Consider the following 25279-nt stretch of genomic DNA (forward strand, 5'->3'; position numbering starts at 1 on the left):
TTAATAAACGTTTTTATATAGTTTGGTCTCAGTTAAGGCTATTACAACATTAACAGTTCTGTAAACCACACAGAAAGTTGTCATAAAAACATAAAAAAAAGTTAAGGCAACTCACACTGACCCACACTCACTGTTGCTCCCATCAGAGTCCACTGTAAGGCAAATGGAAAAAGGCATGGCAGCAGAACCAGGGGACCTTTTCACCTTCCCCCCCTCCCCACGTACACTCAACCCATGTATTTTACTCAACGCAAGTTTTATGTTCTAAGTTCTTTGCAGAGTTTTAATTTAAAGTGAAGAATATTTGCTTTAAACAACCTTGCTTAACCCTTACAGTACTGCACATCTGCAGGCTGCCTTCCCAGCAGCCGCTTAGAAGAACAAGTTCCCACCCTTCAAAGGGTTAAAGCCAAAGCTGCAGTCGACTTCAAAAAAGTCCCGAGAACTTAACTCTTTCACTTCTCCATACAAGGAATGTGAGAGTAAGGGTCGGAAAACCTCCGTTTTACTTTTGCTGTTGGTTCGTATTCATCCAAGAGTTCCTGAGCGTGGGCCGTTGCAGACCCTTGTGCAATGTATACAGAGTGGATTTTATCAGTTCGCCTTGCTGGCTGCTCCCTTCGTCTCACCATTATCTGAGACTCTTCGTTAGCCGAAATCCTGCTCTGGGATTCTGTACATTTGAAAATCCCAGGAGGAAGCTTTATATTTGCTGTTGGCATCACTGGCGTTCGACGGGGCACTTTAATCTTGGACAGTGTTAAAGATGATCTGTGTCTTGAAGCCAGGGATGCAGAGGAAGAATTTGAAGAGGTTTGCAAAAGAGAAGGCACTTTGCAAATGTCTTTGGCAGGCATACTGGAGCTCTGAGCACGGCAGTGTAATCCAATAATTGCTTTAAGGAAACAAGATACTTAGGTACTGAAGCACGCACGAAAACGTAACTTGACACAAGCAGCTGTGACCAGATAACACCTGGTCACCTGGCTGTATGCAGTGAAAGATGGAGAATAAAAAAAACACACGCTACCTTAATACTGACCTTCGGTATCCATCCGTCCTGTTCTATCTTCAAGCAGGCTCTCTGTGCTTGCTGAGGTCTCAGAGTCTACATTTTCCTCATCGGAGCCTCGCTGATCAAGCTCAGGTAACCGGTAAGTGATATCTTCCCTAAAAAAACCAGAAGGACAATGTGTCTGATACAAACAACTTTATGCAGCTGGTATTCAGAGGTAAACCCTCCTGCACGCAGTCACTAAATATTAATCCTCAGGGTATTTTCTCTCAGCTAGTCCTGGGCATTTTCCTTTTCATCCTCCTAAAGGCCTACAGAAAACAATTAGCTACATCATTTTGGACAAAAGGTGCACTGCCTTACTGCCTGTATTACCTCCAGCTGCAAAGGGCACGACTGACCCAGATAAAGGGTGACTTACTTTTCTTCTTTTATTGACTGTATGCGATCAATGAGAATCTCCTTTTCCCGGTTATCAGCTTCCAAAACTTCCTCTTCTTCATGCACTGAGTCCAGTTCGGAGTTGCCACTGTCATTTCCTTTGACTTGTGAGCTTTTACTCTGCAAGACAAATTTATGTGTAACACTTGTCAATCGTAAGAAGCTCTGCAAGTCTTGGCTGTCTACTAGTGGCAAGGTGGAAGACACAGGAGTAGGCCAAACGAAGGGCTGATGGATTTGATGAAGAGCTGTTAGTTATCCATACAAATGCTTCAAAAGGTAATAGAAATTTTTCTATTCTTCTTGATTTCTGGAGTTTTGTTACCTCTTTTGAAGGACAGTAATTTGAGGTACCAGTCTCAGCTTAGTTTTAGTAATTACTTGTAAGTAATATTATTACATCCAATATAAGTTACGTTCAGAATGTCTGTAAAATACCAGAGTCATGAGAGAACAGGTCAGCAGCACTGCATGCAGTCTGGGGAGAAAGTTGCACCAATACATGCAGTCTCGATCGTTCCAAAGTGTTTAAACCCAAGTGACAATCTATGTAGTATTTTAGTCATGCAGTAGAGCCGTAAGAAAAAACCCATGCACTCTTAACACAGGCAGTGTACATACCAGCATCCCCTCATACGGGGAAGAAAACCCAAGTTTTACAGGCCAGAGCTAGAGAGAGAGATGAAGACCAAGTTCAATATATACAGCTTCCAATCAGAGTTTGGTTTGTCTGAATCAGTACAACAGTAACAGAAGAAAAATTGAATGCAGCCTATTTCTGTCCACCATCCACCTCTGGAGTGAAGGAGCTCCTTTGCCGTGTAGGAGACTCCGCAATCTTAGTTCTACTGGTTGAACTACATGGGAATAGATTTTGACCACTACAAGAGCAGACCCCCACCCCTCGCCCTTCGTTTATCAGGCTCCAGTGCAGCTGTATATTCAGCTCCTCCCTACAGCTTTGGGCAACTTCAAATCCCTTTTCTATCTTCCAATTGATCTGTGACTTACTGAATGGGGTGGGCAGGATAAATCAGTAGCACATCCCTTTCCAAGAAGTTGGTGGGATGCTTTCTGCTGGATGGTGCCATTCTAGGGTTTATTTCAACACTTACCGTATTCTGCCGAAGCAACGAGAGTCGTCGAAAAGCAATGCTCTCAGCTGCTTCCAGCTGATTTATTTCATCCATTTTAATCTTGTACTTCCTAATCTGTTCCTTTATGAGCATCTCTACGCACCTGGACAAAAGGGCAAGAGTTTACTGAGCAGCCTTTTACTTTAAAAGCTCTGAGGACAACCATGGCAGGGTGAGATGCCTCTCCTGGCTCAGGGATGTTTGCCACAGACACACATGGATGGCAAGCAATCAAGGTGTCGCAACGCACGCCTTACAAGGGGTAGCACTGCATGGGAACAGGGTGAAGAGTCCAACGCAGCAAGCAAAACAGGACAGACTGTTAAAGGTAATAGCACATGTTCTCCTGGGATAACCTAAGCCTCTCACGCTCCGTACAATAAGCAACCAGACATTACCATGGCTGCTAACTGCTGCCTCTGCCAGTCTTCCCTGTGCTGGCACAGACTGGTAGATACAGAATGAACATGCAACTGCCCTTTTCCACCTCTATGACCCCATGGATCAGTACGGAGTTACAAAAAGCTGTCATTTTTCAAACTGTTTCACTGGAGGCAGATGCAAGGCCAGCCATGCAGTGAGGATGGCGAGGGGCATTCAGAGAGCCTGAGCTGCCCGAGGGTGAGCAGAACAAAGAAGGTCAAGGACAGAACCTTCTTCAATTCAAGGAACAATGCAGAAGAAATTATTAGGAGTTTCCAAGTATGCAGGAGAGAGTTTAACTCTCTATCCTACAGTTTATCATGGCTTGCATCTCAGCAATATATATGTGATTAGCGTACAATCCCCCCCAAAGATTATCTTGATATAAAATACAGATGTGATACTTAAAACCTAAGTCACCCTACTTTATGCTTTGTTAACTTGAGACAGGTGGAAGGAGTCAGGGCATATAAACTGGCAGCAGAGCCAGAATTCAGCAACTGTTAACCCTCAGTTTCTCAGGTTGCTATGAATAAAGTCGTAAGAAATGCAGGTAGTAGCACTGGCCTTTCATCACACTGAAAAGTACCACTTTGTGGCGGACTACTAAAACTTACATGGTTGTTTTTGAAACATCCTTCATGCTGGTTAAAGGGTCAGAGGTATCAGGACATCGCAAAAGGCACGGAGCGAAAACAATGGCCAAGGCATTGGGTGACATGCGGTTGACATCTTCTATCAAAGCCACTCTGAAATTCAATGTTCAGAAGAAAAGAAGAGTTTTGCTTTAGAAACCTTGCTGGAATACACGCAATCTGACCAAACTTTGCCAGAGTTCCCACACTGCATGGAAGAAGGTGTTCAGCATACTAAGTATGTAGAGCAGTTCAAAGTAGTGTTTTAAAATCATTTCACACCTATTAAGCAGACAAAGTTTCATGGATCAGAAGGAACAGGAAGCCACCCAGCTTAACCTAGTTTGGTAGCCTCAAAGTCTGAGTGCGTCATCCTTAAAAATCCCTTTTCCCTATGTTCAGAGGGCCACTTGGAAAATTCTCAAGTTCCCTGGGTAAGAGCAGCCCTTTTAGCAGCACCATTTACCCCTGCTCCCAAAGCAGCACACGGGCAAGCATTTATAATCCTTACGCAGGCCCTACCAAGTATGCCAACAGCCCAAGTTCACTGCGCACCCATCCACAGGAACGGAGTTCAGACGACTCACCGAGGCTTTCACGCCAACAGCCCGAGTTCACTGCACACCCATCCACAGGAACCCTGGTGTTCAGACGACTCACCGAGGCTTTCACCTCTACCTTGGCTTCCAAGCCTTTTTTTAACCAATTTGACACTTCTAACACGTGGTGTATTTTTCAGCATGCTCCTGTTTTTAAGCACAGCTACTCACTTCAATTCTTTCATTTCTAAGCCAGCAGCACAATCCCTCCCTGAACTCAAGGGAGTTCAGTTTTTAGAAAGCTTCCAAGAGGGACTCAAAAAAGTCACATAGAGTTTCTCTCCAATTAAAGTAATTAAACTCATTACTTGACCAGATGGAAGATGAGTCGCTCCAAGGTATTATGATTTGCTTGTGGAAGCTGTTCAAGGACACTGTAAATGGCACAGAGTTGCTCCTGTTTTTCTGGTAGTTCTGCACAAGGGGAGAAAGCACAAGATCACGATTGCTGTGCAACGCTAGCGGAAAGCCACCAAGCACCTTGTGACATCGTCTCCAACTGTCTGCAACAGACAGAAATTAAACTCCTGGAAGCCACGCTGTCATTTCATTTCCCAGTTGTTATAACTGGATGTCAAAGTACCCCTCATGGCATTGCAATTTTCCTGCTTTTTCAGATGTTGCTGCTGTTAGCAACCATGAAGTGACACATCAAGATCTCCAACAATATTCGGGGTGCCTTACTCCCGCTGAAGTTAAACGAACCTAAAGATCTGAGGTATCTGGCCAGCTAAATCCGGTCCAGATAGCAAGAATTAAAAACAACCTGTCCGAAGGGAAACTTATTCACATGCTGTTTTAAAAAGGGCAGTTGTATAGTGACATTATGCTACAAAAAAGGAAATGCTAAAGCAAGTTAAGTGAGCTAGAGGAGAAATTCCCTGAGGAGAGTTTTATGTAAAATGTATAAGATCATTGCTGTACGGGTACTGAAAGGAAGCTGCTCAGCCAACATAAGCATCTTCAAGGTTCTTTTCCTGGTGACACAGTAAGTTAAAGAAAACCAATTGCTTCGGCCATTTCTGAAACCTACCTACAGCTCGGAGAAAATCGTTGTACTGGGCAGATGTCATGAGTGGGTCTGGTAATTCCCGTAGCCATTGCTTAAGGACCCCCGTAATGGTGTGAATAGGGTAATTCTCCAGTTTCACCAAGTTTGGATCTGAAAAGAAATGTTTTCTTTAAAGCAGTTCATTCCTTTGAGGGACACCACCCCCCAAAAAAAAAAAAATTAGAAACACCAAAATCTCCTGTTCACAGAACCCATGTGGCAATTTGGAAAAGAAAAACTCTGCTGATATGCACTCAGCAGCTTTTTCCAGCCAACAGAAACATGCAGTCTGCATGGCTGCAAAGAGCTGGTTTTGTAACACTAGCAAGTGGCAGTTACTTTGAGATAGAAGAGAATTGCAAGGAAAACTGGTATCCCACAAGGAAGCCAAGAGAGTGGACAATGTTGCCTGACCTGCTTGCAGCAACTGTTTCAGCTCCTTCATACGATTTGCTGATCCCGATTTCCTGTAAATGCCTTCTGTGTAGAGGCCATGCATCTCCACATACTCCAGCAACTTCTCCATGACAATGGGGACTGAATTTCTCTCACTGGTCAGGGAACTCACACACACTCCAAAATGACGTGGTTCTGTGTCCTGTTCATTCTGGAATCGATACAGGTCAAGCACTGTGAATACCTGTTCCCAAGCTAGAAATTTCCACTGTTTCATGCTACAATTAGCTATGCTTCCAGAAACACATGCTGAGTTTTTCATTCCAGCTTGCTACAAGCCTTTGATCATAGGGCAGATTTCTTGAGCTACAGCAATAAAGAAAGTTTGAGGGATCTCGTTAAGTTTCTCCAACACAGCACACGTACGCTTAAGGAGCGGATCCCAAATTAGCTTGAGAATATTCTGTTTCTGCATGCAGATAAGGGAACTTAAACAAAAATTGCTTAACCATTTAGTCTGCTGTTCATTTGCTGGGAAAAAGAAGGCAGCATTTTGCATGCATGACTCAGTATCACAGCCAGATCTACATTTCTTACCTTTTTTCCACAGGATGTGCAGCTGCTCTGTATTTTGGACATGCATTTCTTGTGACAAGTCAACTTGCAAACTAGAAAGAGGAGCAATTGTTACAAACATCCCAAATCACATGCAAATGTTACCTTGTCTTACTCACACAGTAACCTGCACGCACTGCTCACCATGCCCCACCTGTACCTGCCGGATACAAGCAACCTGCACATACTGCACAGTAGGTGGGAAGCATGAGGTGTTTTCACGTACCGCTGCAGAGACAGGCCTTTTCCATGGGCCAGATGTAGGAGGAGCAGTGTTCACAGGACTGCCGTATGCTCACTTGGTAGTTTGTGAACACGTGGCCATTGTGTTCTTCAATCTGGTGGGAGACAGGAAGACACTAATGTTTGGGGATGTTTTTTGTTATTATTATTTTTAATAAAACTATCTACCCTATCTTCAAATTTCCACTTTTACCTTACAATTTCAGCTAATGGCCTAGGCCTCGAATCCATATTTCACTGTATCTTAAGGCAGTTGAGTTTGCTGGGTCATTTCATAACTGACTCACCACCTTGGTTCAAGTTCATCAGTGCGATACATTGGCTATAGTTTGTTATTAACGTGTCGTAGTTGTTTTCCTTTCAGCAGTCCCATTACTGAGAAAGCCACTAGGTTCTGAAAGATGCTATGGACAAGCAAGAAAATGCTGGAGTACCACCTATGCCTGCATAACCAAGATCTTTGATCTATGGAAAACAGTTTTATATTGTGTCACACCTTCAGAAAAGAGGTAAGTCATTTAACATGCAAAATAAAACAGAACCTCAGTACAAAATCAAGCTCTTTCCACAGTGTTTTCCTCTATGTTCCGAGTGCAGCTGAGGACTTGGATTATTGCAAAAGAAAGTACTTACAGCACGATCTTGTTTCCGTTTCTTCTTCTGGGCTTTGGTTTGCTGCAGTGGAGTACAGAACTGGATTAGTCTTTGAAATCCAGACATTCCATTCCCTCCTTTTTTTTTTTGCATTCAGTTTCCCAGACTCTACTTCACCTCCAGACATTTGAGACACTACACTGCAGCTTCAGCTTGGTACGAGGGTTGTCTGAGCTCACACCATCAACTTTCTAACAATCAACTGAGCTCGCTGCCTGATGACAAAGCAACTCCATGTCTGAAACCTTTAGAGAAGTCTGAAGTTGTCACCAAAGAAAATGAGAAAACACTAAGATTCTGAAAGTATTATGGGTAAGTTAAATAATGAGCAGTTCCAAAGAGGTGTATCAGTGTGCAGAACTCGTTATACACATGATTTGTGTACGAAGAGTGTTTCCCCAGTAATGAAGAATGCTGCGGGTAAGCTCTGAGGTGACACAGGTTCCTTATCCTAGGAGAGTAACATCGTTCAATCGTCCCGTAAGCCAGTAACGAGTACGTTTCATACCTTGGGATGCTCAGACTCCTCTTTTTTTGTATATCCTCTGATGAATTCATCCAGAAGGGACTGGAAGAGATTCAAAACCAGCTTGACTTCTTTCTCTTCCCTTTTTTTGGCCAGATTTGTAACCAGAAGCTGGTAATTTTCCACCAGGTCTTTGTAGCCAACATGGATTTGCCCGTTCTGGAGAAAGAGAAAAGATATGACTCAGAAGATAGTCTTTTGGGATACAGTCAATACAGTTTCTTATTTTCGTGCTGAAGTTCAGAGGTGAGAAAGCACGCTTATGATGAAAGGGAAGGACAACAGCCCGTGACAGAAAGCAGTTAGCACACCTCCCTGCCACTCTGTAGCGGGACACTTGGCTGAGACAAGGCACTGTGGAACCAGTAATGGAAAAGCTGTTGGCACCTCTCTTTGGTGTTTAAACACAGCAACATGAAGAGGCTGAAGACAGCAAAATCCACCCATCTCTAAAAGTAAGTTCCAGCAGAGTGAACGCAAAGGGAAACAAAACAGTCTGCTAAAGATTACAGCAGAACTGTAAACTGTTCTTTTTCAAGTCTAACATTCAGCTTTGAATTCGATGAGAACTGCTTCGTTGAAGAGCTGCAGGTCAAGCACTTAAACTGCACACGATTGATTTATCGCCTCCCAACGTTTCAGTTTATTGAGACTTACAGGAGCAGAGTACATGGTCTTGATGTTTCCTCTGAACTTCTCTGTGGCTTCAAAAAACAAACATTCCACACCAGACTTCTGGGAGTGCAAGTCATTGATCTAGAAGGCAAACATATCTGTATCAGGTTTCATTAAAACAAGAACATCCAACCAGCATTATGGGCTTAGTTGTTTATGACCATTTCAACTGTTTAAACCATTTCCTACCATACTATGATGAGACAAAAATTGGAGCCCACCTACCTAACTCCTAAGAACTCTGTTTCCTTACAGCTTTTGCTTTTTTTGATACAACTTCTGCTGCTCACTTGTTTGTAAACAAATGAAGAGCTAACATGAATGCCACCAGGATTTACTGTAATACAGTGTCTTCAGAGACTTAAAGGAAGGAATAGGAAGGGCCTTAATACAGACCTCATTTTGTCAAGCTGTCAATTCCCATTCGTTTTAAATCATAATATAAACTTGCAACTAGAAAAGCAATCTTTAAAATTCCACACAAACAGTGGACACAGACCTAAAATTTGCCATAGTTGAGAGCTTTTTACCTTGTTTAGGAGGAACTCATCAAGATGTTTCAACTCATTGGCATTTGCAATCTCACGGACCACGGAAGCTCGCCAATTCTGAGACACACTTGAGATCTTGCTGATCTTTATAGTGCGGTTCTTCTTTGTTTTACTGCTCTCTTTCACATGGCGCTCCCCTGCCTGGGGGCACCCTGGCTGGCCGGAAGAAGCTGGGAAAGAAATTAATTTCCATATTAAAGCAGGATGACTGAATTCGGTATTAGCAAGCTGGGGATTAAAACACAGAAACTCACCTTCTGAAGCTTTCTGGGTTCCTCCTGTTTCTGGAAAGAGAACACAGGATACAAGGGAGAGGCCATCTCCATCATCAATCACATCAGGACTCTCCTTTGGAATTTTCTTGTCTGGCTTTTTCCCCAAAAGTCTACGCAAAGGACTTTTAAAAGCAGACCTGAACATAAAAGCAGACATGAGTTTGTCACATTAGTAGCAGAAGCTGGCTCTGCTACAAGAAAAAGCTCTTAACAGCACAGCTAACACCCGCAACGGGATTAACCTCTGTTGTGTGTATTTCCTCAAAGGTCCCACCTGCAGAAAAACTGAGCAGCCCAAGAAAGGACAGACAGTCGGAAAGCACACCTGGACATCCTGATATTTAGTAGATTAGAGCACTACCTTCAACACACACAGAGACTACAGATCACATATCCCAGACATCACTGCTGGCTCAGGAGGTCCCCAAGTTGCTGAACACCAGAAGCTGGAGGAGCAGGCCAGGGAAACAGCATTACAAACTGGGTTCTTAAGCTTTTCTCTTGGTGTCTTATTTCTCAGTCTGGGTGACAGTATACTACATGGACCTTTGATCTGAGCCTGTATGGTGGTTCTTCAGTTAAACAGAACCTGTTCAAAGACAAGTGTTATGCAAGAAGCAGAGAACGTGCTCCTCCTCAGCAGGGTCAGATATCATGCTTACAGCAACTGAAGATCAAGTCAACAAGCAACAGAGCCACTCATGTAGCTGACGTCAACACGTGTCTCCACAACTGCAGTCTCACGATGCCCAATTTGAGTACTAGAGCAAAAGCTCATTTTCTTGAAGGCAGGCCACTTGCACACAGAATACATACTTGGCATCTATTTGCTGATTTGCTGACTGCACGGAAATGGCTGCATCCGAGGTAGGTAAAAGGTCACTGGGCTTCTTTTGCACAGGGTGTTTCTTGTTGCCTATTTCTTCATCTATCGTATCTGGTGATTGCTATAGTAGAGAGAAGTCGTCAAATAACTTCATGCCGAGTGAAGCAGATTCTTTATATGGTTTTAAAAACTAGAGTAGTGAGAAGAAGTTTGCTTCATCAAGACAAAACACTTTACCCAATAGATATTAGCTTATTAATCTAAGATCCAAGCATACGTAATGCTTTGATCAAGGGTCCATTTATTAAAAATTAAGTTTTCAAATTGTACACTATTTGCTAACAATTTTTTTAAAATGGATAAAGCCAAAACTGAAATAAAACAACAACAAAAAAGAAAATAAATCAACAGTACCTGACTCATGGCAACAGACTGGACGAGTGTTGAGAGATCACTCAATGAAGATGAATTCCCCTTCCTTCTGCAAGATTAGTTTCAGATTATATACTTCATAGATATCTGCAGCCTCTTAAATAACCCACATAACCACCTTTTAAATAACCCACATAACCTTAGATCTGAAAGAGAAAATCCTGACCAACTCTTGCAGCTCACTTTGAAATGCAAAGTGCACTGGAGAAGTAAAAAACACGAGTAGGTCAGATTTTCTGCCATATCAGAGGGACGATGCTTGCAAAGTGCAGCACACTAAAACCTTGTTTGCAGTGGACAAAAGACATGAAAATAAACTCCAGACACTACTTCAACTAAAACCCTGACACTCCGATTTTAATTCGGCAAGGCAGGCTTTGTATCTTTTGTCAGCTTCTGAAAACATTCTCCCCATACAGACTGAACTGCAGGACTGGGAGCCAAGAAAACACAGCAGTTGCTCACAGCCCTGTTTTCTCCCATAATATGACCAGACGTACAGGCTATCAGGAATTCTTCATCTATTTTTAAATATTGCAGATACCTCTTTTCTGATAAAGACAAAAGAATTAGGAAGCTGCCCTTACTCTAACTGATGCTGAGGAGACTTATCCGCACGTGTTCTTCCATCCAAAGACTGACTCAGCATATCATTCTGACTGGCATCAGACTGTCTCTTGCCTTTCCACTTCTCTCTCTTGTACTTGAGTTTCCCTGGGTCATCCACATATCTCTGGATTGGGGAAGAAGTGGGACTATCCAGATCTTTGGGTGCCTTCTGAACAAGATGTTTGGTTTTGTCTGCCCAGGATTCATTTGGCATTTGAAAGCTCCCCGTAGCAGAGAGTGTGGTATGAAGATTCAGCGCAAGATTTGTCGGCCTTTCAGGGCAGTTAAAGCTTTGGCTGCCTTTTATCTGGTTATTTTGGTTCCCTTGTGTTTTCGTTCTATCAGCTGCCTTATCATCTACTTTCTCCCCTTCCGATACAGGCGGATGCTCAGGAACAGAACTGGTTTCTTTTCTCTCGCTTGACAGTGCTGTGTCTGAAAAAGCTTTTTCTTCACTTGGGCTTTTCTCTACCCCGCTGCTTCCCTGAGGGACAGGGTCTGGTGCTGTGGATTTCTCTGGCACTGGAGCAGTTTCCAGCGTCTCTTCAGAAGATGTTTGTTCCCCATGGCAGGGTAAAGGTGGTACTTCGAAGGAAAACTGGACATGCTTATTTTGTAACTCGTTATGTTCCAGCCCCCTCTGCCGGCGAGATTCACGTTTCTCCCGGCTGTTTGCTACTTTCTCGGAGCTCTCTGTCACGTTCCTCTGGGGTAACGCGACTTTTTCAGATGAGCTCAGGTTTTCAGCTTGCTCATTTGGAGTTTGATCTCTGTCCTCAACAGCTTGATCCAGCTCTGACTCGTGTTTTATGGGCAACTGATCTGCTGCTGGTTCACTGTGCTTGTCCTTGCTCATATCATTCTCTCTGTCTTGATCTTCCTGTGTTTCTCTCCGCGCCTCTTCAGCTTTCTGCTTTTCTATAGCCATTTTCTGAAATCTGTTAAGAATTTGTAAGATGAACACACAAATATTTAATGCACAGCAGTCAAGAAAGTTACCCAATGCTTTAAACGCAGCCTAAACAGATGCAAAGTACAAATACACTCACAGTCCCAATATGACCGCACAGAGGTCTGCTCATTAGGGTTGGCATGCCTCAGTGCAGCTCAGCTGAATAATGCTCAAGTATGAAATGCTTAACCCATTTCCACACACCACTAGCTGTCTGATACGGTATCACACGGTAATAACTATCCTGAAGTCAACATATTGCGCAGAAACTAAGCTTGGCAGGTGAAGCCAAGGAGCTAAGTGGTTAAACCGCATGTTTTTGTATTATATTGCTCCTCCTCCTTTACCTCTTACGCTGTAGATGCCCTCTGACCATGGCTTGCAGGAGACAAATTCTCCTCTTCTGTTGAAGGTAGCGTTTTTGCTCCCTGTATCTTCGCCACACGGACTGAATATAAATGGCAGCATTATTCCTCTGCAGTGCCATCCTAACACAGCGGGAACGCCAGCAAGCCTAGGAAGGGAGATTGCTAGAGTAAGGGAGGGGGACTTGAAGGTGGGGGAGTGAGTTTGTTAGGAAAAAAAGATTGGCAATTCTCAAAGATACCTGTAAAACAATGGCTGCCTGCCTTGTCCTGAGAAAGCGCCTCCTTTCTAACACCATCCTGAGCCAGCTCTGAAGGAGAATGATTTTCCTGATCACTTCTTTGTGTAGTGTATCCTGTAGTATCTGCCGTTCAGCCTCTTTCATAAAAACCTGCTCAAAGAAGAGTTCATCAATGAACAGTTAATAGGAGCCTTTCAGCCCCCACTGGAGGCATCTCCACAAGCTATCAAACGAGAATGGTGAACCCCCCCTACTGAGCCAGACCTCACCGGCTGACAGCAGTTAGCACGCCCAAAAAGGAAAAGTCTTTTTGCTTTACCAAATCTTGGTGCTTAGATTCTAAAACATTTTGTGGTGGAAAAGGACCTGGGGGTGTTGGTGAATATAAGCCAGCAGTGTGCCCAGGTGGCCAACGGCATCCTGGCCTGTGTCAGGAACAGTGCGGCCAGCAGGACCAGGGCAGGGGGTGTCCCCCTGTACCGGGCACTGGTGAGGCTGCACCCTGAATCCTGGGGACAGTTTGGGCCCCTCACTGCAAGACAGACACTGAGGGGCTGGAGTGTGTCCAGAGAAGGGAATAGAGCAGGGGAAGGGTCTGGAGCACAATTCCTGTGAGGAGTGGCTGGGGGAGCTGGGGGTGTTCGGTCTGGAGAAGAGGCTCAGGGCAGACCTTATCGCTCCCTACAACTCCCTGAAAGGTAGGGGTGGAGAGTGGGAAGTTGGTCTCTTCTCCCAAGTGCCAAGTGATGGGACAAGAGGAAATGGCCTCAAGTTGTGCCAGGGGAGGTTTAGGTTGGATATTAGGGAAAATATCTTCATGGAAAGGGCTGTCAGGATTGGAACGGGCTGTCCAGGGAGGTGGCAGTCACCAGCCCTGGAGGGATTTAGGAGACCTGTGGATGTAGTGTTCTGGGACATGGGTTAGTGGTGGACTTTGCAGTGCTGGGGTAACGGTTGGACTTGATGATCTCAAAGGTCTTTTCCAACCAGGACAATTCCATGATTCTAACTGTATTTACAGATTTCAAATCACAGAACCCTTCTATGTACTGTATTACGAGAAGACAGATTGGCATCAAAAAGAATGAGGCTACTACTAACGTTTGTGCCAACATTTACAAGAGTTAAAACACGAAATTTAAAAACAAAATGTAGAATAGAGCAACGCCTATAAACGACCTACACTAAGTTTTGCAGTGTATATCAGTATTGGCTTACTGAAAGTTTCACAGACCTTGGTCATCCCTATTTGACAGTCATTTTCATCCAGTTTTAGTTTTTTCAAATAGACATAAATGTCTTCCTTGGAGGCTTTGGCATTTTTGGGCAGTAACACCTGAAACTGGTCTATGAATTCCTGTGAAAAGCAGAAACAGCAAGAGATCAAAGTTGGAAGAAAATGCACAAGTTTAGTTTTAACTAGATCTCTAAAATTAAGCCAAGACATCTGAGCTGTAGGGATTTGATAGTAAAATTTATTTCTCCCTCTGAACTGAGGTACTTTTTCCTACTCTGTAAAATGCAGGCTTCATTCAGCCTCCAAGTAACAGTAAAGATCACCTATATGTGATCTATCAGCCACGTGCACAAATCACTTCTTAGAAAACAAATGCACATGCAGAGACAGTAATGTGCAGGAGAGACTGCTTGTAGAGCGCTCGGAATGCCTTCCTTCGTGCAACAAGTACAACGTACTGCTAGACAACTCGCACAATGCTTGTTACCACACAGGCTCTGTCAAAGCTACAAAGAATTTCTACCATTCATCCCAAGCGGTCAAGAGCTTCATATCAAGCCAGACACAAAAGACTGAGGCCATGTGTGTTTTTCCAAAAAGAGCAGACATTTCTGAACACATCATGCATTTCCACATACCTGGAATGTATATTTGGCACTGTAGCCAGACCTTCTGATTCGCACAGTTTCTAGCATGCCAGTGTATCTTAATTGTTGAAGCACCAAGCTTTCATCAAAAAGCATCTCTTTCTGGAAAAGATCAGCAGTCAACAGCTCGTTAACGCCTGAAGAGCCCGATTTCTGTCCAGCAGAAAAGGCACATTCTGTTTCACACGATAGTTACCTTACAGCTTTGTAGACAACCACAGTGATAAAGTGGGAGGACATCTATTACAGGGCTACAAGACTTGGAGCCTCAGCAGCCAGCTCAGCTCTTAGGGCACACTTACCTTCTCAGCATTGGAGCGGATGCAGCGGATGAAGAATGGCTCAGCTTTACCCAGTGTCTCCAGTAACTTATTAAGTGAAGTCTGAAACGAAATATTCAGAAACCTTTTTTTCTGACATCAGCATTTTGAGTTGCATATGGCAGAGGTAATAACATTCTTTCAGGTCTGATGGCTACACAAATCCTATTTCATCCAACACAAAGGTTCTCCCGTACCGCACAGCAGAGCCCTGTACTTGTTTTTACCTTTTCTCAAGATAACGAGAAGTGGGGTTTGCAGATGCTGTTACAACAGCGCTACATCTGCACACGAGGATGAGACCGATTGTGCAGAGAACGCACATTTCATAGCGTAAGGGTGGTCTCTAAACACAGTCTAACTTCAATCAAATAATAAATCCTACTTCAAACAAATCCCAAGAATGGAAACCATTTGGTTTTTCAAGCACGATCAGCCTAGATCAGACCAGGAAGGTCTGTTCCCATGAGTCAGGGAGCACCCAGAGCTGCGTGCCACCGCAGCAGTCGCCTACCTGGAACTGTGCGCTTATGCTAGGGGGTTTCTTCTTCTTGTGTAAGTGCAAGAGGGATTTCGTAGTTCGATCGTGCAGTGTCATGCTTACGATGAGCTTCAGAGATTTGGAATCCAGCAAGTTCTAGAAGAAAGTTTTCATAATCAACAAAGTAGGAGTCTCTTAAGTGAAGGGGAAACATTCCCCACTGCTTCAAAATGACTAAGAATGAAACCAAGTAGCCAGAGCTCCACATTCAACAGCATGTTACACTTCATGACTCTTTCTATTTTGGGCCAAAGCATCCTCTTAAAAGTGTAATTTTTCCATTGCCCCATCCCAAGAGTGTAAGGCGAGCAGGGTGAATTACATAATCCCTGTGTTTGCCTTCAGCAACTCAATTAGAAATGGCTATATTCATGGCACCTCTGGTCTAATTAAACAGATGTCAATTCACTATCTTTTCCTGTTCAGGAATTGTTCAAGGTGAGCATTTACTTAACCTTTAGATTGTCAAAAAGGAAGTTTTAGAGGATAACTCAGAGTTTCCCTAGACTATGAAAGAGTATTTCTTGAAGTGAGGTCTGTCAGTCAAAATCAATGTTCACAGTGAAAAAAAAAACCCAAACCCACCCCCAAAAAAGAGAAATTAAAATTTACTGAATAACATTACCTTGGGAATGATCTGCTTTTGTTTGGTACCTCTACTTTTCCTGTTAAAATATTAAAGATCATTTAAGTAAAAAAAAAAAACCCCAAACCACATGATTTTTGGTTGTTTCAGCAAGCCATAAGTTGGTGCAATTTATGAGGCAAGATGGACAGAAAGAAATTAGCACAAGAGCATCATGGTGTGTTCATGCACGTCTCTTACAAGTGATCAAGGCAAGAAATGCAAACTGCTTCGCAACGATAATTTATTTTAAAAAAACCAAAACAAACAGGCTCTGTAGGTATTGGAAGCTTTCAAAAGTGAAACATCATCTCTGAATTTAAAGCTATTAAACCCTGCATGTTGCATAGAATAACCTGCAGGAAAATAGGCTGTTTAGCTAACTGTACAGTCATTAAACTCTAGCCATAGCACTAAGGCACTATCAAACAAAAACACTTGATTCGGAAGTTACTGCTGCTGCACCAGAACCCCTGTGAAAGTACTTAACAGCACAGAAGGACAACGCATGCCCCAGCACTCCACTTCAGAATTCTGATATGCCTGAGATCTTCCCCAGAACCTCCTGGGACACTACAAAACCTCCGGCACAGCTCTCATCCACAGAGAGTGAAGCAGAAGCAGAAGCTCTCGGACACAAGGCTGCAGTTCACATGCTCCTAACTGGTAAGGGCGTTAACTCCGTGATGTAAGGCATGTTCCAGCTCCATGCCACCCTGTTTACGTTCACTACGCAGTGGACCACAGGCTCATTTTCTTACACATGCACAGGTGTGCGCATGTAAAGAGTCTTAACTCAGGAATGTACATGCCACTAGCATCCTGTACTTCAGGAAACCGTTAGCTGTTATATAACTTGTGAGATTTCACGGTCGAATGTTTTGCTGCAACAAACTCGTACCACACTTAGGTTTTACAGCAAGAGTACATGAAGAGTAGGTTTAACTTCCAGCTAACGCAATGAAGGAACAAAGCATTCTCTATAGCCTTTATATTTTTTAGAAGGAATTATTTTATTCCTAATTGTCTTGTTTAGTTTTTTGCGGAAAACAAACTTGGGCCAAATATATTTTTATGGACTAGAAAACTGCTTGGTTATTGCTGCACTTTCAAAGCAATACCTAGAGCACCCGAACTCACATGAAGTGGGAGCGGTGTTGAAGTCGACTGAGTGACCGAAGCAGCTTACAGGGATCATCTCCCTGCCATGGAAGTCCTTTTATACTTGCGATGATTTGTTCATGCATGTCTCTAAAACGATTCACAGCAAAACAGAGATGCAAACAAAGATACACAGCCATGAGAGTGGGGAAAAAAAGAGTTAAAAAACCAAGAGATCCCATCACCAAGTGTGCTCCAAACAGCAGCAGGTCAATCCCAGACTACTTTTTCCGAAACATGAATGATTCTGATGTCAAGTCAGCACTTCCTACTCTGTCAGTACCCTAAAATTTAACTACCAGGGTTTCATACTAAACTTACTCTCCAATTCTACAATTTCATGTAAATTCTTGAGCCACCAATTCAGAAAACTGAGAGAAATTTAGCAAAATGTACTTAATGGGCTAGCAAACTTTTTATTAAGCTACGTAGCCTTTTCAGATAGATATAAGCTGCTTTATAATCAAGCAGTAAGTATTTTTATATAGAGATTTGACTGGCAAAGTGAGGCTGCTTAAGCAGACTTACAGCAGGGAAGTTAAAACTAGTCATTACAGGAATACTTGATGACGTTTTTTCATTTCCATTTTAAACGTATTCACACATTTAGCTTTTCAAAGTAAGCCTGGGATGGTCCCCAATTTGTGGCAGATTCCATTATTTTAAGCATGCGCCGTGCTTGTGAAGTGTCCTGTCTTGGCACAGAACTTACCTTCTTTACTCTCCAGAGAGGCACAAACCAAAAATAACAGAAGCGTAAGACTCACTTCTGACGGTTAGATGCTCTCAGCGTTCTGAGCTGCTCGCTGAGGCAGCAATGTTATTACAGAGATGCTTGCTTCCCTTGGTACCTCTGAATATTTTTGGGTATCAAGATATTGTTTTAAGAAGGAAACCGGTATGTTACACTACGCCCAATCCATTCACCTGAACTGTCTTTAGTTCTCAGTTACAAGTGACAGAGGTTGTCCAGGAAGAAGTAACTGTGAAACAGCATGAAGTCACTGCTTTGTGTACTTCATGGCTTTGCTTTTGCACAGAGTGTGCTCAGAAGGTCAGTCTGCCCAGGAATGTGCCTCCCTGGCCTTCAAGCGCAGGCCTATTTCTACTTACTTCTTGTTTTCATAAAAAGAAATGATGTCTTCAAAAGCATTTATATCGAAATCCTCAGAACAATCAAATGAGAAATCAAGCATTGAGCAGCTGCAAAAGAACATGTATAAAACCTGAATACGCCACAGAAAGGCAAACATGCCTATAGAGAGCAACAGGCGGAGGCTGTTCTGTAGGACTTCCCCTGCCTCCTAATCGTGTCATAAGGCTGCAAAAACCACGAGCGCTCCTACAAATCCTTCAAGGACACAGACTGGCTGCAGAGCAACACGATGCTAAAAGCAACATGTGCAAAGTACAGACAGAGAGCTCAAACTCCCAGCAGTACATGGAGCTGACGCTTTATCACCAACATTTGGTGGTACTGGGTCTTACGCACAACAAGCTAGAATGTTGTTTTGATAGTATTAAAAAGACCAAACAAAACAAGACAGAAGAAATAAGACTTGCTATCCTTGTGGAACGATCTAGTTATCATTTGATATATGACAACATGACTCAGCAATTCAGGTCTTTTCCCAGGTACAGATCAAGTGTGTGTTTCTCACCGATAAACTTTTTCTACGGGTGTATTTGATCTCTGGAGTTCTCCAAGGGGAACTCTGGGTCCTTGACGCACCACTCCTGTTACAAAATAATCAACAGTTTGAATTGTGACAAAGATATGAGGATAACAGACAAAAAGAAAACCCACCAGTTGGTGTGATAACAAGCAAAATATCTATCCAAGAGCCTGGTGTTTTTGTCCAGTACATCAGCTATCACTCTAAACCACTTTGTTTCTCAAACTCCCTCCTATTAGAAAGTAAATTGCAGCTGCTCAGAAAAGCTTTTCAAAATTAGAATTTAATCCTGAATACCCATTTGAAACTTCAGGGAGACCCGAGAAGATCAAAACCAGTGATAAGACAACCATGCACACTAGAACTAGTAATATCCACCCCAACTTTTACACATAGGACTTCAAATTTGGCACAGCATGCTGGAAACAGTTTGCTTGTTGGGGGAGGGAGTCTGCACAGTCTCAGATAAAACAGTGACAAGCTCTTCGGTGTGCGAACACTAAGCCGTTTTCATCGGTCGGTTTTGCCCTCGGTACCAAACGAAGATCGCATCTGGAGGATCTGTCAACCACCAGCTCTGCCAACAAGCACTAACCAATTGCACAGTATTCGAAAGCATTTCCAGAGTGCTTCTTCATGTCATACCTGCAGTCTTCTGAGCTCTCTGGCGTCCTGCTTCCGCAAAGACAGCCATTGCTCGGATGGCTGCCCGCAGAACTGCCCAACGGAACACAGCAACAGGGTCCATCCCTATCAGCTCCCGAACGTAAGCACTGTCACTGCTTCGCAGTAAAGCCACAATATCTGGTCTCATGTAATCCATGTTTTTCTCTCTGAAATCCTACAAGATTTGAAACAGGAAAATTAAACCACAAGCTTTCAGGAAAGCTGTGTTTTGACCCAAGATATTAATTATTGTTCAGATTAATTCATTATTTAAAATAATTCTCACTATAGTGAGTGTTATCCTCAAGTCTAGACCACCACGGAGGGCCATGAAGATGCTCAGAGGGCTGGAGCTCCTCTCCTATGATGGAAGGCTGAGAGAGTTGGGCTTGTTCAGCCTGGAGGAGAGAAGGCTCCCAGGAGACCTTATAGCCCCTTCCAGTACCTGAAGGGGCTACAAGAAAGCTGGGGGGGACTTTTTACAAGGGCAGGGAGTGACAGGACAAGGGGTAACGGGTTTAAATTGAAAGTGGGGAGGTTTAGATTAGATATCAGGAAGGAATTCTTCCTGGGGTGGGTGCGTAGGCACTGAGACAGGTTGCCCAGAGAAGCTGTGGATGCCTCATCCCTGGGCGTGTCCAAGGCCAGGCTGGATGAGGCTTGGAGCAACCTGGTCTATGGAAGGGGTCCCTGCCCATGGCAGGGACGTTGGAACTGGAATGTTCTTCAAGGTCCCTTCCCACCCAAACCATTCCATGATCCTATGATTCTACCACCAAACAATCTGAAGTACATCTGAGGATACATCTGATCCAGCCCATTCCCAGCAAGTTTTCGACAACCTGACAGAAACTTTCACAAAGGTAAGGAAGTATTTTGTGGCCATCAGCTCCATCACCTACTTTTATCTGGTATTTCACTTTGCCGGCAAAGTGTCGAATAATAAAAGCAGGCTCCATCACTGGGGTTCCAACAAAAAACTTATTCTCCTCATGCTGCTGTTTGAATTTTGCCAGTAGAGTTTGGTTGGTGGCATGTGGAAAACTAGGAATACAAGAGGAAAAAAGGTCAGCTGTTTTTCTCCAGATGTAGGTATGCTTTTTGACTGAAGAACGCCCACTGATCCCTGTGGAAACTATTTTAGTGTCCAAGATGGCTACACTTTAATCAAGACTTACACAGCTGCTTGGAGTATTAGAGGTGGGCTTCATTTCTGGGCCAAAACCAAACCGCTCCACACACAGCAGAATATTCTGCTGTTTCCAATGTACATCCGTGCTTGCTCCCACTTCACCACTCAAGTTTACTTTGCAACACACTTCAACTATTTACCACATTTGCTACTTAATGCTCCACAGACTGACACACATGCATTTTAATTGTCATTCCACGGCAAGACACAAAAGTGAAAGTTTCCAAGTTTGCTTAAGCCAAAGTTCAATTTTAGCATCAATTAGTACCACTACCATATTGGAGTCATTCGAAGCAAACTAGAGTGTAGACCACAGTCTGAAGACCCTTTGCTTCCCACAGCATTCCTCTCCTTTTTAAAGTGTGGTATTTCTGTTCCCTCCCACAGTCCTTCCCTCCTCCCTGCCACGCATTTTTTTCAGAAGACGTTTGTTGCTTACTTGCTTTCTTCATCCAGAAGATAGAAGAGGCCAGTGGGCTTCTTGCTGATTAAGTGAATGCAGGCCACATTATCAGTATAGTCAATATTGTGCCAAGTGATCCCTTCACTCTTATATTCTTCCTGTGTAGCTCAAGAAAATTCCCTCATCAGTACAGTGCCCTGACCTTCAGTGTCCTGTGGTCTAAGTGCTCAAAAGACATCCTTGAACAGCTATGGCAAGTTGCGTTTGTTAGTTCAGGCAGCAGAAACAAAAATAAGGCAAATATTTATAAATAAAACCAGAACAGCAGGCATATTGGTCAGAGCAAAGGTCCATTCAAGACAAGTCAGTCAACAGCAGATGCTTGGGGTAAAACTATTTAAAAACCAAAACAGTAAAAAGAATGTTTTGCCGTGCTTTCCCAGCAATCAGCAGTCTACGAACATGGAGTTACACATTACATCTACAGCATCACATCGAAACCCTAGGTAGATGTATAATCGGAGGAATTTAAGTCTATTTTTCTTTTCCACTGCTTTTGTACTATGAGAAATGACAAATATTTAATATGAAGTACCAGAATTTCCAAACTGCACTGTCAGATGAAATAACAGAAGTTTCAAACTGGGCAGACAAGCCCTACACACCAACACCAGAACCTCCCGAAGGAAGCAGCCTGTATCGCTTGGGTTCAGAAGATTTTGAGCGCTCCGACAAGAGAGCACGAAGCTCTTCTGCTGAAATGACAATACATGGAATGCTTGACGTGAAAAGCTTCTCACTGAGACATGGAAGCAAACCAGCAGTTTTTCTTAATGCTATAAATGCCCACAAAAAAGCTAATGATAGGGAACCAATGTAAAAAGATACCACACGGAAAATGAAATAAGTTTGATGTTTAACAAAAAACAGAGCACCTCTCACTGTTCCACATGACGATAAGAAATGGATTCTTTTTAAGTAGGTAGAAGCCAGCGTGGCTAACGACAGACTGCTCAGCGTGCATGCCACATTACAGAACCAAAATGCCATTTTCCACAGACAAAAAAGCCTTTCTTTAAAAAGATATAGAGATCTCCCCTGAGGGCCCTTGTACCGCGAGAGATACAGGAAATGGGTCATTCAAGGATTAAGCTTATTTGGAAAAATGGCATTAGAAAAAAGAAAACAATGTAACTATTTATTCTAGTTTGCCCGGATAGCCACTTCTGTCATAGGTTACAAAACAGGGACCTCAACATTATGTTTACATACGAAGTTTGTATGTTTGGTCATGTTCTTTGCTTTAAAATGCTTGTTTAAAGTTATCTACATGTTGTTGACAAAATACCACGTACTTCAGAATGATGACTTTCTTTCAGCGGAGCGTCCAGAAAATAACGTTTTAGCACAAAGCAGGAAAAAAAAAAAATCTATGTCTAGAGCAAAAAACCCCCCAAACCTCAGTCTAGAAACAGGATCTGTTAGCTCTGGCAGCACACAAAGCACTCTGTGAGAAGACGATACCATCTGCGAACAAGTACATCAACATATGCCACTAGTATCAGGATTTCAGAACTACTGCCAGTGTCAACATACAGCCGTATCCCCTAAATGCAGTCAGGTGGAAGAAGCAAAGACTGGTTATTAAATATTTATAAACTGACAAAAATGTTTCCCATCCAAGAAAAAAAAAAAACAACAAACAAACAAAAAAAACCCAAAAACCCAAAACAACAAACCACCAAACAGCTCACCTACAGATTTTCAACCTCAAAGTTTACAGTTTCACCTGACTTCTGTCTGGGGATGCCTGATGTCTTTCTAGTTTCTTGCAGTCAAGCAGAAACCTAATGCTGGCCTTCTGAAGAAAGGCCCTGTTATCATTAGTATGTAGATCACTAAACACAGCAAAGCTGCAGCCTTCAAACGATACCATAATATGCAATAATAACACAAGAAATTGGAAAAAAAAGACTTTTGCAAATACATTCAAGCAATTATAAAAATCATGCCATAAGATTCTGCAGAATAGTGGCCAAGTTGCATAATACATGAGCACTTGATAAAAACAACTTTTTGTTTCACCAATGCTAGTTTCTTACCTGTTCCAATTTGAAGATATGCTGATTGAAATAATACTGAAGCTGCTCATTTGCGTAATTTATACAGAACTGCTCAAAACTGTTGGTTTCAAAGTCTTCAAATCCAAAAATATCAAGTACACCAATGGACAAACACTAAAAGAAGATGTGGAAACCTGGTTAAGCAGTCTGTCACACAGGGACTTAGCCCCCAACAGCTTACCATTACAAAAAGCACCATAGTGTATGCTAAGAGATACTGGATATTTAGCACTTATGTCTATTGTGAAAACAGAGACAATTAAATATTACCAAGAAATTTACCACGGATTTTAGAAGAATCAAAATTTATCCCAGATATTTGAATACAACTGTCAAAGACTTGTTTTCGTGAGGAACTTACTGTAACAGATTCCTCCATGTCCCTCTTATTAAGGAGTGCGTGATTAATTCGCAGAACAATCCAATCAAACAGAGCACTGTATAAGGACTTTGCCATTGAATCACGAGCTGTTATTGCCTGCGGATGAAACGATGTTCAGAACTTGGTTTAAAAAACGCATTTCTGTTTCAGACCAGCGTCCCTCAAAGGTTTCAATTCTAGCAGACAAATAAACCAAAGTTTGCCTTTAGCGCTAACTTCTAACTTTCTAGACATCCCCCACTAAATAGGAAAGTGTACCATACTGGCTTTTTCTATCCAAAAAAGCAAGTTTCAGTTATTTAAAGTCATTCTACGAGTGTTCTTTTACTCACCTCATTGAGACTATATGGCAAAATAAGCTTATCATTAGCGGTCACAGTTTTTCTTTTTGTTAGCACTTCTACTAGAATTTCTCGTTTAACCTTCAAAACAAGCAAGAACAAGAGTTACTGTCACCCTCAAACTCCCAATGACTCAACTGATAGTGACAGTGAACATTACAGTTTCCTCAGAGAAGCCCAAACTCTTTGGCGACAGCTACATTTATCATTCACTGATAGCTTTACAATTCTTCAGCCTCTAAATTATTCCCAGTTGAGATGAATTCAGATGTTTCCCTATGGTGGCAAAGGACATATCTCCACTAAATTTATTCCTCCTCAGCATTATGGTTACTGAGTAAACAAATTCTATTTCCATGCTATGGGCTATATTTCATCCCTAACCCCAATAATTTCACTAATTTCATCCATTCCCCCTCCCATAAGACCAATGTTATAGAAGTACTGTAAGCCCGACGTAGATAAAACAAACTGGGTAACAAAATATTCAAGTAAAATGCTGAGGTAGAGCATGACAAAGAAATGTAGCAAACATTAGAGCTGAGGAGAAATACTCTACTTTCAAAAGCTGGGAAAGAATGTCCAACACTTCAGGAGGTCCTACTTCCAACCCTTCATCACGACCTGTAGCTTTCTTCTTGTACGTAACATTGCCCAAATAAAGAATAGCTGAAAGTACTGAAAAAATCCTAAGGAAATAAAAAGGAATTTTGTAAGGCTTTTTTCTTATGTGTTCATTATAACAGACTAGCAGACTTAATTCTACGTCAAGAATTGTCTGCAAGCCCTCAAATACTCAATTCTTCTTGTTTCCCATTGGACTAAACGTGATCCCAACACACACGCAGTTTATTGCAATTCAGGAACATTAGCTAGCTATCAGTAACAACAACTTAAGGGATTCCCCTTACTGGTTTTTTGTTGCTGAAAGGAAGCCAACCATCTCCATGGCTTGTTTTAACCTTTCAAAGTCATGGCGGAGATCTTCCCCATCTTCAATTTTCAAGTTATGCTGTAAAGACAGTTTCATAATTAAAGGCAAAGGATGAAGCCCAAACAGCACAAGAAAACAAGTATAATCTATTCCACTTACTTTCATCTTTAACACAGACAGACAACACCCGTTAGTGCATTTGAAAATCCCAACAAGTATTCCACTTACTATCTATCTTACTATTCCACTTACTTTCATCTTTAACACAGACAGACAACACCCGTTAGTGCATTTGAAAATCCCTGTCACAGATTACCTGGTTGAGGTAGAAATAATCTTCAGGTTGCTTGAGGTGAAATTCTTTACGCTC

The 25279-nt window shown here is 42.5% G+C and overlaps 1 protein-coding gene across 1 annotated transcript in view; it reads right to left on the minus strand.

The window, feature by feature from the left end:
• Positions 1 to 455: 455 nt before the first annotated feature.
• LOC104509219 (unconventional myosin-IXb-like) overlaps positions 456 to 25279 on the minus strand; it is a 35807-nt gene continuing 10983 nt past the window's right edge. The window contains 36 exon segments of the mRNA XM_010151080.1: positions 456 to 895; positions 1022 to 1170; positions 1437 to 1576; positions 2572 to 2695; positions 3633 to 3764; positions 4558 to 4663; positions 5283 to 5411; positions 5715 to 5907; positions 6294 to 6364; positions 6538 to 6649; positions 7188 to 7229; positions 7717 to 7893; positions 8392 to 8490; positions 8940 to 9130; positions 9215 to 9372; positions 10052 to 10182; positions 10476 to 10542; positions 11081 to 12040; positions 12402 to 12568; positions 12662 to 12811; positions 13896 to 14018; positions 14537 to 14647; positions 14848 to 14928; positions 15380 to 15502; positions 16032 to 16071; positions 17172 to 17282; positions 18854 to 18929; positions 19514 to 19709; positions 20437 to 20578; positions 21166 to 21287; positions 23232 to 23366; positions 23614 to 23730; positions 23967 to 24056; positions 24535 to 24664; positions 24887 to 24987; positions 25226 to 25279. The exon segment at positions 25226 to 25279 is cut by the window's right edge and continues 15 nt beyond it. Coding sequence (XP_010149382.1) covers positions 456 to 895; positions 1022 to 1170; positions 1437 to 1576; positions 2572 to 2695; positions 3633 to 3764; positions 4558 to 4663; positions 5283 to 5411; positions 5715 to 5907; positions 6294 to 6364; positions 6538 to 6649; positions 7188 to 7229; positions 7717 to 7893; positions 8392 to 8490; positions 8940 to 9130; positions 9215 to 9372; positions 10052 to 10182; positions 10476 to 10542; positions 11081 to 12040; positions 12402 to 12568; positions 12662 to 12811; positions 13896 to 14018; positions 14537 to 14647; positions 14848 to 14928; positions 15380 to 15502; positions 16032 to 16071; positions 17172 to 17282; positions 18854 to 18929; positions 19514 to 19709; positions 20437 to 20578; positions 21166 to 21287; positions 23232 to 23366; positions 23614 to 23730; positions 23967 to 24056; positions 24535 to 24664; positions 24887 to 24987; positions 25226 to 25279 — 5490 coding nt within the window.

Source organism: Eurypyga helias, unplaced genomic scaffold (assembly GCF_000690775.1).
Source record: "Eurypyga helias isolate BGI_N326 unplaced genomic scaffold, ASM69077v1 scaffold23504, whole genome shotgun sequence".
Classification (NCBI taxonomy): Eukaryota; Metazoa; Chordata; class Aves; order Eurypygiformes; family Eurypygidae; genus Eurypyga; species Eurypyga helias.